This window comes from Leopardus geoffroyi, chromosome E2 (assembly GCF_018350155.1).
Source record: "Leopardus geoffroyi isolate Oge1 chromosome E2, O.geoffroyi_Oge1_pat1.0, whole genome shotgun sequence".
NCBI classification, from domain to species: domain Eukaryota; kingdom Metazoa; phylum Chordata; class Mammalia; order Carnivora; family Felidae; genus Leopardus; species Leopardus geoffroyi.
In genome coordinates this window covers 3,948,660-3,962,276 of record NC_059335.1, presented here as the reverse complement: position 1 = coordinate 3,962,276, position 13,617 = coordinate 3,948,660, and the positions used below count along the sequence as shown (strand labels likewise).

The window sequence follows — 13,617 nt, the reverse complement described above, 5'->3', positions numbered from 1 at the left end:
TGCTTGAAGGTACCTGTCTCTCTCTCATTAGGTGCTCGGCCTTTAACGCCCACGCTCCATGCCTTCCTCCGCTTTCCCCGCCCACTTCCGGAGCCAACCAATGGCTGCGGGGCAGAATATCCCCTCAGAACCAATTAAAAATGGCTCTAAACTTGACGGACGACTTCCCGCCCCTGATCAGCCTAGCTCCTCCCCCCGACCAATTAGTTTAGGAGAGGGGGGCGGGTGTATCCAATCAGCACGCCAATGGTCTCTTGATTGACGCACGGGCCCTCGCGCTGGCGTGTTGTGCCCTGAGGCGGGGAGGAGGAGGAGCGGGGAAGAAAACCAGAGCCAATCCTAGCAGTCTGCGCGGGAGGCCAATCGAACGCCGCGCCTTGGAGCGATTGCCCATTCGGCAAGAGGGGGCCGGCTGCATCCCTGCCAAGAGCCAATAGAGCGCGTCCGAGGGGCAAGAGCGACGTGCCGCAGGAGCAATCATAGGCCTCCGTTCGGGGCTCGGGGGCGGGTCGGCGCCAGAGACGAGAAGAGAGGAGGGAGGCCTCCTCCGCCGCCGCCATCTTGGACCGGCCCGGTCAGCTTCCGCGGAGCCATCGGCAGACGCCGCGGCCTCCCTTGAGCCCCGACCCCGTCGTCAGAACAACCCCGGGCCCACTTCCCCCCACCCCACTTCCGCTTCGCGCCGCTATCGCGATAGCGCCCGGGCCCGGGGCGCGAGAAAAAGGCGGCGGGCGCTCGCCTCCCCCGCCTGTCGCGATACGCTCCTCAGCGGCGGCGCCAGCTCCTGTGGTGAGAGCGTCAGGCTCGACTGGGCCGGACCCCTTCCCCTCCTCCCCCGGCGCCACCACCGCCCTCCCCGCCGCCTCCCGCCCCGGCGCCACCGCCGCCTGTCGCGACATGGCCGACCCCCCACGGGCCCCCGGCCCCGGCGCGGGCTCCCGACCGGGGCGGCCCCGGTGCCCGCCGGTGCTCGCGCCCCCTCCGCGCCCCGCGGCGGCGCCGGGCTCCTCCGCGGGGGTGCGGGTGCGCGGGGCCGCCCCCCTCCGCGTCGGCCTCGGCCCCTCGCCGCGGGGACGGGCGCGCCCCGGCCGCGGGTGCCCGCCCCCCTCGGCCGCAGCCCCTCCTGGGCGAGGCGGCCGCCCTCACGTGGGGGTCGGGCCCCCCCACCCCGAACCAGGCCCGCGGGCGGGGCGGGGGGCTCCGTTCCCGGGGCCCGGCCCCCTGCGCGCCCCCAAAGTTTCCCCTGCGGCGAGAAGTCTACGGGGGTCAGGGCTGTCCTGAGCGGTACCTGCTCGGGGCGGGCTGCGTGTCCGCCGCTGGTGCTGTGGCCCCGAGCCCCCGGCCTGTGGTTCCTGTGGTGTCACTCCCACTTAGCCTCCTCGCGGCTTGGTGACACCTTCCAAAGCTCCTGCCTTCGCCGGGTTGCAGACGGTGTCCTGCCCCTGGCAGTGCAAGCACCCCTGATTCTAAGCAGTGCCAGCTTCTCCAAGCAGGGCTGTCCCCTCCCCCAGCATTGACGCCCCCGCTGTTTGGGGACTGCCCCCAGCGTGTCCCTTTGCTGCTGCTGCTACGTCTGAGTCTTCTGTCCCCCGTTCACATAAGTCCTTCCAGAAGGCTGGGGTCCCGCCCCCCTTGGTGCTTGTGTTGGGTCCCCTGGCCGCGAGTGTGTGAACTTGATGGGATCCGGGGTTCGCCCTCCCCGCTCCCACACTCGGGGGAATAGCTTCCTAGATGTGAGGTTCCCGTGCTGTGACACGTGGGCTGTGCTGGCTGGGGTTGTGTTCTGTCCTCCAGGGGCTCCAGGGGCAGGAAACTTTCTCAGCGCTGCCCCCGCCCACCCCCCAGGGTCGAGGTTCCTGCCTCTCAGGTGTTGGTGCACTTGTCGTGGGGTCTCGCTGTGGGGGACCAAGGTTTCTGTTCTCGGCTGAGACATGATTCTGTGTGGTGGGGGAGAGACCCTGCTGTGGGCAGCTTTCCACAGTGGGGTTCCCAGGCCCCCCCATCCTTGGTGTTGGGCCTCCCAGTGGGCAGATAAGTACCTCCACCCCAGGACCTAGCACGTCCTTCCTCCACAGTGTCAGGTGCTCAGTGAGGATGGCCCTCCAGCATCACCTCCCAGTGGCCGAGCTCCTGGCTCAGTGGGAAGCCTCTGCTTGGGGGCACGTGACAGCCCCCAGGGTTAGGGATCCCCCCCCACTTCCCCCGGTGTCAGCTCCCAGGACTAGGCCTTCCACCCCTCCTGTGTGGTCCCTGCCAGGCCTGTGTGTGACTGCATCCTCTTCCCTGAGGTCAGATCTCAGGGGCTCTCCTTCATCAGTTGTGTCCCTCGTTTACATGGCTGCTGGCCCCTCTGGGCATCTGGCACACTGCTCCTCGAGGGGATCTGCTCTCGTGGACAGAGACTGGTTCCCAGGTTCCCCTGTCTTGTTGGAGACCCCTCGCCATGAGCATGCAGGCTCTTCGGTGCCTGAGCTGCCCCCTGTCTCGGCCACCTTTTGCTGCGGGGTCTTGCTGGGTCCCCCCAAGAGCAGTGGGGCTCCCAGCCCTTTAAGAATGGAACTTCTCCATGGTGGCACCTCTGCTTCAGGGCCCAGGCTTTCTTTCTCTCTGGTCCTTTGCTGGGGGATCGAAGGTGTCTTGAAGTGGGGTCTCTCTTTAGAGGGAGGGGCTCCTGCCCCCGTTGTATCCGCCCTGTCTAGGGGGTGCAGGTACCCTGGGCCCGTGGCGCCTCCCCCAGACCTGGTGTTGTCTTCTCTGGACCTCAGCTGTTCCCCGCTTGAGGGTCTGAGACCTCACCTCCCCAGGCTGGGGCTCTTGTCCCCCTGGCACCTTGCTTCTGGCTCCTGCAGGACTTCTTGCTGCCAGTCTGTTCCCCTTTTAGGGGTATCACCTCCCCATTGAGCCAGGTGTCCCAGCCCCTCGGTGTGGAGTGCCTCGTGTAGGGATAGAAGGTAGGCGTTCCCTCCCTCTGGACCGGAGGCAGGGGTGCAAACTCCTGTGTTAACGTCCATGTCCCTGATCCCAGGCGGGAAGAGGCATTTCTGTGTTGGGAGTCCTGGCTCTGTCCTGAGCTCCCAGATCAAAGGCTTTGAGTCCCCGCTGTGCAACTGTCTCCTCCGTCCTTTTTCTGGCTGCCTTGCCCTGGAGCTGGCGTTTCTCTGTGTGGGGACTGGGCCCTACCTCAGTGTGGCAGCTGGGCCCGGGGTGTTGTTCTTCTCTTGGTGGGCCCTTCCAGGAGACTGATGCTCCTTCAGGTCAGGTGTCCCAGCCCCCGCTGTCCACAGTGGGCCCCTGTGGACCATGCTGGTACCAGCTCAGGGCCTCTGGTTCCAGAGCGTGCTCTCTGGTACACCATCCCACCGGGAGCTACCAGCTGTGTGTGATTGAAACAGTTGAAATACAAATGAAAGATTCCACTTGTTGGGTGCACGAGCCACGTTCTCCGTGCCCAGTGGCACGGGCAGCACAGATCCACTGCAGGAAGTGCTGTTGGCCGGGAAGTGCTGTTCTGAGACAAGTCCTTCCCGGTGGGCAGGGACCCTCCTGGTATGGCCTCCCCGTGGTTTGAGGCTCAGTCCTGGGTTTAGTCCAGGCTGCTCTGGGGCCCCCTGCCCTGGGCCTGTAGAGTGGGAGCCCCCCTATCTCAGGGAGCCTTGCTTTTCAGTCAGGCCCCGTTTCTAGGGGGTGATCTCGGGCAGTGCAGGAGACCCCCCGGATCTCCGTTGGTCTTGGCGTCAGGCTCTCAGCTCTGGTTTCCCCCGGGGCCAGAGCTCCTGGTGACTCCTCTTTGAGCTCTGTCTTCCGCGTGTCGTGTACTTTGAGGGTGAAGATAGCCCTATCTCTAGGTACTGGGCACACGTCCTAGAGGTTTGTGTTTCCCTGTGTCTGCGTTACCAGCGCATCCAATACGTACTTCGCGTGCGCAGATCGCTGCCTCACAGCGGAGGCCCCTCACCCTCGTCTCTGGGAGACCTCACTCATTTCCGGGCACTCTTGTGGCCTTCTGGTCTGCTCTCATACGACTAAGTCTCGGCATTGGCGTTGGGTCAGGAGCATCGTCTCCTGCTCTGGACTAAACTTGGTGCCGTGAGGCCCTCTTCTGCTTGGTCCCAGCCCTGTCACGATGAGGGGGGGCGGGGGAGCGAGGAGGGTAGCTCTTCCTAATGGGGGGGAAGTAGTTCTTCCTGATGGCAGGCATCTCCCACCCCTGGTGCTTCCCCTCCATCCCTTACAGTTCATGCACAGACGGCATCAGGCTCTTCTTCCTGCAGACTCTCTTCTGACCTGTCTGAGGGGTAGCTTCTCTGGTGTCAGGACTCTAGTCACCCGTGTGCCCTGCCCCGCTGTGGGAGGGTGGCCTCCAGGCCCCGTGCCTTCATCCCCAGCACTCAGCGATGTGCTGCTTGACTTTTTCCTGCCCTAAACCGTCTTCTGGAATGTCACCTGGGGAGAAGGTGTTCTGTGCTCCAGCAATTTTTCACTGCCTGGGTGAGAGTTACACAAAAAGTATGTCTGCTTCCTTGTTTCCACAAACTTCCAGAGTGTTCTGGTGGAACGTTTCTTCCAGAACGTTCCATTCAGCCCCCCATGCTGGGCTGTTGAGGCTGCATAAGTGGAACTTGGCCTGGTCTCGGTCGTTACACTGTAAACGCGTCTTCCCTTTACCATCCCCCACGCCCTGCTGTTCCCAGTGTCGTTCGTGTCTCTCTGACGGACCAGCCAGGGAATACCTGTGTTCCTTCCTTATCTCTCAGCAGCGTCCGTCTCCAGGAGAGTATGAAGAGAGTGCGTCTGTAGGGCAGGGAAGATGGCGGACAAGCGCAAACTCCAAGGTACTGGGTTGACTGCCCACTGCCTGCGTGGCCACGTGCTCGCTGTCCTCACAGCGCCTTGGATGCCTGCTGCCCGGGCAGGATGCTAACAGCCTTCCTTCCTCCCCTGCCAGGTGAGATTGATCGCTGCCTCAAGAAGGTGTCCGAGGGCGTGGAGCAGTTCGAAGACATTTGGCAGAAGGTACAAATCTGGGTCTCCAGGGAGGAGAGCACGGGAAAAGGTTCTGAATCTCGAGGCATGGGCCAGGGAGAGGGATTGTGGGTCCAGGTGCTGAGGACCTAAGAAGCAGCTCTGAGATGGCTTAGGGGGTGTCCCCACAGTCCCCAGCCCTCAGAGACTGGAGCTTTGCCGCTGGAGTGGCCATGAGGGCAGCAAGTCCCACACTGACACTTGTGTTCTCTTCATCCCTCAGCTCCACAACGCAGCCAACGCAAACCAGAAAGAGAAGTATGAGGCTGACCTAAAGAAGGAGATTAAGAAGCTTCAAGTGAGGGGACTGGGGACCTGGATTTCTGTGTCCTAAGGGCAGAGGGAACAGGGAGGAGGGGCTGGCAGGCTCAGTAACCACGTCCTGAGGCAGTGTGACCATCGCGATTTTTCCCACCTGCAGCGGCTGAGGGACCAGATCAAGACATGGGTAGCGTCCAACGAGATCAAGGACAAGAGGCAGCTCATAGACAACCGCAAGCTCATCGAGACGGTAGGAGCCCAAAGCTGGGTACCTGAGGTGGGGGGGGAGGTGGCTGGATTCCTGGGTCCCTAGGGGTCCTGGGAAGAGGAGGGTTTCTTGGAACCCCTGACAACCTTGCTATCCACAGCAAATGGAACGGTTCAAAGTTGTGGAGCGAGAGACCAAGACCAAAGCCTACAGCAAGGAGGGCCTGGGCCTGGCACAGAAGGTGGACCCCGCCCAGAAGGAGAAAGAGGAGGTTGGCCAGTGGCTCACGGTGAGTCCGGGTGGAGAAGTGGCTGCAGGGCCCTGGTCGCCGGGCAACTGTGGGGTCTCTGGCTGACCACCTGCCTTTCCACTCCCTCCCCCCATGCAGAATACCATCGACACCCTAAACATGCAGGTGGACCAGTTTGAGAGTGAAGTGGAGTCCCTGTCGGTGCAGACACGCAAAAAGAAGGGTGACAAGGATGTGAGTGGGGGGACCCTGCGTCCAGAGGGCAGAGAGGGGCTGGCGAATTGGGGAGAGTGGCATGTGGAGGGGAGGCAGCCTCAGGGGTCCCGCCTCCGCAAACAGTGGTGCCGTGAAAAGGAGGAGTGGTTTGAGGGAGCACGCGCTGGGTTCTGGGGTCGCAGACCAGGCAAGAGAGTGGATGGCCATGCAGGGTGCCGAGGGCCGAGATGGTAGGTGGAGGCAGGGTGGGACGCGGGAGCTGCTCCTTTGGCCCGAGGAGAGCAGTCGAGGACAAAGCCAGATCTAGAGGCCCATATTCACAGACTCCAGATTGTGGGGTGTGGGTTCAGGGGGATGCAAGCCATGTGTACTTGTTGGCACACGAAGTACAGGGAACGGAGAGCTGGGTCCGGGGGTGGGGGGCAGTGGGAGGTGCACCAGATTTGGGTGTCTGAGACTGAGCTGTTTAGGAAGCTGGAGCTTAGAGGGGTGACACAGTAGGTCTTTGTGGAGGTGCTGGGGGATAGAGACCAGAAGCCTGAGGAGGAACTGAGCTGCCAACTCTGGATTCCCTTGGGTGTATGCATAGGGTGGGCAGGTGTGATGACAGACCGTTACAAAGGCGATCACGGTCGCATTAGGCGAGTCCCCCCTAATTGGGCATTGTTATTATCCTTAGAGCGAGATGGGGGGTGTGGGGTATGCTGCATTTGAGAGATCTGGGCTGTCAGGGCCGCATTGTAGGGAAGCACAGGCCTGCCTGGTCTTCTAGAGGTTTCCAGGGATGTTTGGGTGGGAGCTGGGGGTCCCTGCGCCTCTCATACGTCAGAGGGTGGGTGGACTTCACACTGCCTGTGTCAGGAGGGGCTGGAGCAGAGCCTCTGGGTCTCTCCGGGGGTCGGGGACTGAGGACAGGTTCTGTGGGGGCAGGAGGGGCCTGGGCAGGAGCCGTGCAGCCCCTGAGCCTGGCCCTGGGCTCGCCAGCAGAAGCAGGACCGGATCGAGGGCCTGAAGCGGCACATCGAGAAACATCGCTACCATGTGCGCATGCTGGAGACCATCCTGCGCATGCTGGACAATGACTCCATCCTCGTGGATGCCATCCGCAAGATCAAGGACGACGTCGAGTACTATGTTGACTCGTCCCAGGACCCCGACTTCGAGGAGAACGAATTTCTCTATGACGACCTGGACCTCGAGGACATTCGTGAGGCCCGGGGCCGGCCCGTGGGCACAGGGCAGTGAGGGCCGGGTCGGGGGGCGTCCCAGCTTGTTAAGCACGCCCCTCCCTGCCCCCACAGCACAGGCGCTGGTCGCCACCTCCCCCCCCAGCCACAGTCACATGGAGGATGAGATCTTCAACCAGTCCAGCAGCACACCCACCTCCACCACCTCCAGCTCTCCCATCCCACCCAGCCCGGCCAACTGCACCACAGTGAGGACGCGGGAACGCGGCGTGCGGGAGGGGGTGGGGTCCAGATGTCCTGGATCCAGGCCGTAGGGCCATAGAGTGTCAGTGGGGTCCCTGGCCAGCGGTGGAGGCCTGGCAGCAGGGCAGCTTAGGCAGGGATCCAGGGCTGGATTCCCTAAGGAGAGGGGCTCCTGGGTCTGGAAGAGGCTCCCAGGAGTCTAGGACCCTGGGTTCCCCAGTGAGGTTAAGGGCACAGGTGCTGGAACGGCCCTGGGAGGGTTGGTTGGGGCCTAGAGGTGACACGGGTTTCCAAGGGCGCCTCCCCTCCTTCAGGAAAACTCTGAGGATGACAAGAAGAGGGGGCGCTCCACGGACAGTGAAGTCAGCCAGGTGGGTGTGACTTTGTCATTGGTTCTCAGGCCCTGAGGAGGGCCAGTGTGAATGCGGACTGAGGGGATGGCATGTGGCACCCGCCCTGTGCGTTAGAGGAGGATGTAGGTTGGTCTGGTGTGGGAAGGGGCAGGTGACATGGGTGAGTCAACACCAAAAGCTTGCAGGTGGCTAGAGGTGGTCCAGCTGGGTCAGGTTGAGGGACCCCCACCTTGTAGAGCCAACAGGCTGGAGAGGCGATAGGTCTGAAATTGAACAGGTTTCCATGGGCCTCATCACAAGCCTTGGCTGTGCTATTGACGGGATTTCTGTCCTCCCTGAGTGAGCCCCTCCCCCACCCCCATCCCCCATCCCCCACCCCCCACCCCCCACCCCGCCAGCACGGGGCCAGAGCACACACTGTAGGAAGCACTGCTCTCATCAGGAGGCGGTCAGGCAGGAGCTTGGTGGCTTGTCACTGATGAGGCTTGTGTAGGACTCGGGGGACCAGGAAGGAGTTGGTCTCGAGACCCCTTGATGTGTGGCATGCGAGGTGCCAGGGCGGTCCCCACCTGAGGACAGGAGTGCTGGTTGGCCAGTAGCACTTGCCTGGCAAATAGCTTGGCTGCGGGGTGTGCCCTGGGCACTTCATTCCTCTACTTTCTGGGGTGGGGGTCAGCGGTGGCCCCTCAAGTTGCTTTTCTGGCCCTTTGGGTGACATTCAGAATTACTGGCCAGTTCTAGGCTGTTTTTCCTCCTTCTCTTGGACTTGTAGTTGGGTCCAGCTGGTCTCCTACTGAGTGCATTCGTTAGTTTCTCCCCTGTCATCAGACTTAGTCTACCAGCGGGTTCGTCTCCCTGATGCGCAGGCCGTGGCAGCCCTGTGGGATGTTGTGCAGAGGCGTCCACACGGGGTGTGGGACGCTGGTGTGGGCTAGAATGCCAGTGTTCTCGGCATGAAGGTGGTGATCGCAGCCTGGAGCGTCAGGTCACAGGAGGGGACAGCTGGGGGCAGCAGGCCCAGCGAGGACCGTGGAGCCCAGCTTGGGGGAGGGCTGTGTGCGGGAGGCCTGGCGGACCTGCCAGCCCACTGGATCCTGATCCTCTTCTCCCCCACCCACAGTCTCCAGCCAAAAATGGCTCCAAGCCCGTCCACAGCAGCCAGCACCCTCAATCCCCAGCTGTGCCGCCCAGCTACCCGTCTGGCCCCCCGCCCGCCGCCTCCGCCCTGAGCACCGCCCCTGGCAACAACGGGGCCTCCACGCCAGCAGCGCCCTCAAGTGCCCTGGGTCCCAAGGCCAGCCCAGCTCCCAGCCACAATTCAGGCACCCCCGCCCCCTATGCCCAGGCTGTGGCCCCACCGGCCCCCAGTGGGTCCAGCACCACTCAGCCCCGGCCCCCCAGCGTCCAGCCCGGTGGGGGAGGGGGCGGCGGAGGCAGCAGCAACAGCAGCGGAGGGGCAGGCACCGGCAAGCAGAACGGTGCCACCAGTAAGCAGGGGGGCTGTGGGGGGTGGGGTGGCCCCGGGGTGGCCCGTTGTCACTCCCCCTTCCTTCCTTCCCCCAGGTTACAGCTCGGTGGTGGCAGACAGCCCGGGCGAGGTGGCTCTCGGCAGCAGTGGGGGCAACAGTGCCAGCAGCCAGGCCCTGGGCCCCCCGTCTGGCCCCCACAACCCCCCTCCCAGTACCACGTGAGTGTCTAGCTTCTATCCTTGCCCTGGCCTGCCGGGACCTCTTCCACCTACTTGGGTGCTGGTCCCCACGTCCCTCCAACATCAGTCCCCGGGCTGTGCCCTATGCAGCGTTCCAGGCACGCCTTGGGTATTTAGGATTGTTCTTGGAGTCCCCACACAAATCCCTTCTCTGTGACCCGCACCGGGCCTTCCCGACTCCCCTGAGGGGGCTGTGGCTCCAGTTCTCAGGCCAAACGTTTGCTGTGGGTCTCTGTCTCAGAAGATTGCCCCAGAAAGATTCTGATCTTCGAGGGACGCAGGCAAGACCTGCTCCCTGGGTCTGCTTGACTGCCAGGCTCTAGCCGGGCAGCCCCAAGTGGGGGGCATTCTGTTTCGTGGGTGGAACGCTCCCTGCCCACACCCCCCCTCTTCCACGGACCACTGCACAAGACTGTGTGTTTGCTGGTGAACCCTCGGCCACACGGCCTGTGTTAGGGCCCCCAAGAACCCAGGCTCCCCAGCTCTGTGGCTCTTAGAGGGGAACTGACCCCCAGGACTGGACGCCCTTATGGGTCCCCACCTTCTGGGCTTTCTCCCTTTTTTTTTTTTTTTTTTTTGACTCCCTCCCTTGATCATCAGTCACTCCTATCCCCTGAGTCCTCTCCCCTTCTCCCCTTCCCAGGAAGGAACCCAGTGCGGCAGCCCCAACAGGGGCTGGGGGTGTGGCCCCAGGCTCAGGGAACAACACAGGGGGTCCCAGCCTCCTGGTGCCGCTTCCTGTGAACCCCCCCAGTTCTCCGACACCCAGCTTCAGCGAGGCCAAGGCAGCTGGCGCCCTGCTCAACGGACCCCCACAGTTCAGCACCGCCCCGGAGATCAAGGTGGGCCCCAAGCTTCTGTGTCCTGACGCCGTTGTCTTCCCTGTAGGTGTTCACTGTCCCCTTCCTGCAGGTCTCCCTGCCCTGTCCCTCACTCTGTGTAGCTCTGGCTTTCTTTCCCCTTCATCTGCTTGCTTTTTCTCCGGGTGTTTCCCTGCCCCCGGCACCTTCCCCTGTTCTCGGGGCTCTTCCACCATCCTGCCCTCAGGGCCTCCCAACTCTCTCTTCTGCTCCTGGTTGTACTTGCACTTGTGCTCTCTGGGTTCCCCCCCCCCACCATCTCTGTCCCCAGTCCTCACTCCTTCATACACCCCACCATCTAGCTCACTACCCTTCTTTACTGACATCCGCTCTGGGCCATGCTTCATGCTGGGTGAATGCACCCAGGTCCCACCTTCTGTGCCGGAAGCCTCATGTGACTGTAAGGGGGTGGGGGGGCAGAGGGTGCTGTGGCCCCACATAGGTGCCTCTGACTTGACCTGGGGAAGATACCCCAGCAAGGCCCCAGGGGGCACATCTCTAAGGGGGACAGATCTCCAGGGACCCAGAATGGGAAAGGTTAATGGAGGAAGGAGGGGTTCTCCTGTGCCAGAGTTCTAGGAGGGGCTGACATCAGCACAAAGGCTCCGCAGTAGTGGGGAAAGGAGGCTGGCTGCAAGGCTGTGGTGGCGGGGTGTCCGTGGGGAAGGCAGTGGGGTCCTGAGCCCCTAGGTCTGAAATGGGAGCAAGGTACAGAAGTGACTTCCTAGGCTGGTGCATTTAATTAATCTCAGTTCCACAAAGAGTCCAAGTCCCCCACTGCCTTGTGCACTTTCATCTGGAGAAACCCCCAAATACGAGGGGGCTCTGAAAGGCTCGGTATCCTGCTGAAGCTCTTGGAATGGCTTGTGGCCCAGAGCAAGCACTCTCGCTTCAGACGTACTCCGGCTGGGAAATTCACGGAGTGAGCATCTTTTTGGAGAAAAGGGATCAGTAGCTTTTAGGGTGTTGAAAAAATACACTGGGTTCTGACGAGAGAAGGGACAAAAAAGGATGTGGCTGGGAAGGTCCCTCTGGGGCTACTGAGAACAGGATGGAGGGAGGGGGTGGGAGAGGACAGGGACATTCAGGGCCCGCACCCCAGGCCTGGTGACCGGGCAGTGGGGAGGAGCAGGCGGACTGCGGGTCAGAACCTGCCCCGGTGTGGCATTGGGCCAGCCTGTTAACCAGCGAGTGGGGAGTGGGGTTTCCAGAGGCGGCAGGAGACTGACCCTGGTCCTACGCTGGCCAGAGGCAGGGTGGGTGGGTGCAGACCCCGCCCCTCAGCAGCGCCACTTGGGAGTGGGCACACTTGGAGAAGGGCGTGCTGCCGGGTGTCCCTGTGCGCAGCAGAGGCCACACTCACTGGGCACTTCTGTTGGTGGATCCCCACCTCGGGGCTAGGGGCGGCGGGGGGCCTTTGCTCGGTGAGCGAGCCTCCTGCAGAGTCGGCAAGTGGCGTACCAGCTCTCCCCTCTCCCCAGGCTCCTGAGCCTCTGAGCTCTCTCAAGTCCATGGCAGAGCGGGCAGCCATCAGCTCCGGCATCGAGGACCCCGTGCCAACGCTGCACCTAACCGAGCGAGGTGAGGGTCTGGGGTGGGCGAGGTAGGGGTGGTGTGGTGAGGAAGGGCAGGCCCCACACCGGCTTCACCCTGCCCTCCCCTCCCCTCCCCACAGACATCATCTTGAGCAGCACGTCTGCGCCTCCAGCCTCAGCCCAACCACCCCTCCAGCTGTCGGAAGTGAACATCCCACTGTCACTGGGGGTGTGTCCACTGGGGCCCGTACCCCTCACCAAGGAGCAGCTGTACCAGCAGGCCATGGAGGAGGCCGCCTGGCATCACATGCCCCACCCCTCAGACTCCGAGCGCATCCGGTGAGGGGCTGGCACCCAGCACCGAGTGTGAGGGCGGCGGCCATGGTGGGGATCAGGTTCCTCGGTCCTGAGAGGTCGAGTAAAGCTTGCTGCTGGTCCTCCTCACTACTGGGCACCCAACTTGGGGCTGTCCACTGTGGGGGGCGGGGCTGACTTCACTGTTGGGGTGACCAGGTGCCCAAGAAGCTCCCATTCACCTGAGGTGGGGGGGGGGGTCTGGGTTTGCACCCACCCCTGAGACGGCAGGGACTGCTGGGCACTGCAACTAGTCCTCCTGCTCCTCCACAGGCAGTACCTCCCTCGGAACCCCTGCCCGACGCCCCCCTACCACCACCAGATGCCACCCCCACATTCGGACACCGTGGAGTTCTACCAGCGCCTGTCCACCGAGACCCTCTTCTTCATCTTCTACTATCTGGAGGTACAGCAGGGCCCCCGGGGCAGCCTCGGGCCCCCCGGCTTCGCCGCCACCGCCGCCGTCCCCCCTCGGGCTGGAGGGGTGAGGTGGGTGCCCCTCTGCGGCCCCTGGGACCGCACCCCCTCCCCATCCCTCAGTCCTGTCCCTCCCCGAGGCAATCCTGTCCCCGCTCCCACTGCAGCACAGATATGTCCGCCTTGGGGTGGGGGGCTAGGTTGGGCCACTGCAGGGGGGCCCCCAGTTCAGTCTCCCGGCCTCACACTGCTCCCTGGAGGCCACTTTGCATGACCCCAGGGAGTTGCCATAACCCCCCCTGCATCCCTCCTGGGGGACCTTTCCAGACCGCCTCCTCTCAGCTCCTCACACATTAGTTTCTCTTCCTTCTCAAAGCCTCTCTGAAAGCCATTTCCTTCTCCTGACCAGCATTGGTATGTTCCGTGCCCCAGCCCATCCCCGTCCGCACCATCCAGCCCAACTTCGGTCTTCGGCGGGGCCCGGGGTCAGCCCCGATGCTCTGTGCCCCTCGCCCCCACCGGCTTGGGGGCCCCCTGATCCCCGGCTGCACCCTTCCTCCCCCAGGGCACGAAGGCACAGTACCTGGCAGCCAAGGCCCTGAAGAAGCAGTCCTGGCGATTCCACACCAAGTACATGATGTGGTTCCAGAGGCACGAGGAGCCCAAGACCATCACTGATGAGTTTGAGCAGGTGAGGGCCCCTCCCTGTGCCCCGCCCTGCCTGCGGGCCGGCCCCCCTCCCACACCCTCACCTGCAGCCAGCTCGGTCCCGGGGGCCCTCACCTCCACCTGGACCACTGTCCTCTTCATCCTGCCCGCCACTGGCTCGTCACCCCTCGGGGCCCAGCCTAACCGTCTGCCTGGAGGGGAGCCTTTCCCAGCCCCAAGGTCCATGCCTCTGCCGGGCACCTGCTCAGGCACGGTGGCACGTGTGGCTTCTCCCACCTCCGAGCACAGGTCGCTTCACACAGGGCGCTCGACGGTCCGTCTCCTTCCCCTCCTG

At 63.2% G+C, this 13,617-nt stretch overlaps 1 protein-coding gene across 8 annotated transcripts in view; it reads left to right on the top strand.

The window, feature by feature from the left end:
• Positions 1-523: 523 nt before the first annotated feature.
• The window catches only part of CNOT3 (CCR4-NOT transcription complex subunit 3), a 14,473-nt gene continuing 1,379 nt past the window's right edge, over positions 524-13,617 (top strand). For 2 of the 8 annotated variants that reach the window (XR_006702425.1, XR_006702424.1), the window contains exons 1-17: positions 524-789; positions 4,755-4,832; positions 4,946-5,013; positions 5,246-5,320; positions 5,444-5,533; positions 5,652-5,780; positions 5,880-5,975; positions 6,942-7,164; positions 7,259-7,392; positions 7,702-7,758; positions 8,861-9,227; positions 9,304-9,427; positions 10,092-10,290; positions 11,790-11,889; positions 11,984-12,182; positions 12,471-12,686; positions 13,180-13,305. Coding sequence is in view for 5 of the 8 variants with exons in the window: in XM_045441552.1 (XP_045297508.1) it covers positions 4,808-4,832; positions 4,946-5,013; positions 5,246-5,320; positions 5,444-5,533; positions 5,652-5,780; positions 5,880-5,975; positions 6,942-7,164; positions 7,259-7,392; positions 7,702-7,758; positions 8,861-9,227; positions 9,304-9,427; positions 10,092-10,290; positions 11,790-11,889; positions 11,984-12,182; positions 12,471-12,603; positions 13,180-13,305 (2,145 nt within the window). In the remaining 3 variants the exon portion in view is untranslated. The remainder of the gene's footprint in view (positions 790-4,754; positions 4,833-4,945; positions 5,014-5,245; positions 5,321-5,443; positions 5,534-5,651; positions 5,781-5,879; positions 5,976-6,941; positions 7,165-7,258; positions 7,393-7,701; positions 7,759-8,860; positions 9,228-9,303; positions 9,428-10,091; positions 10,291-11,789; positions 11,890-11,983; positions 12,183-12,470; positions 12,687-13,179; positions 13,306-13,617) is intronic. The other 6 variants (XM_045441551.1, XM_045441555.1, XR_006702426.1 and 3 more) reach the window with 5 other exon arrangements.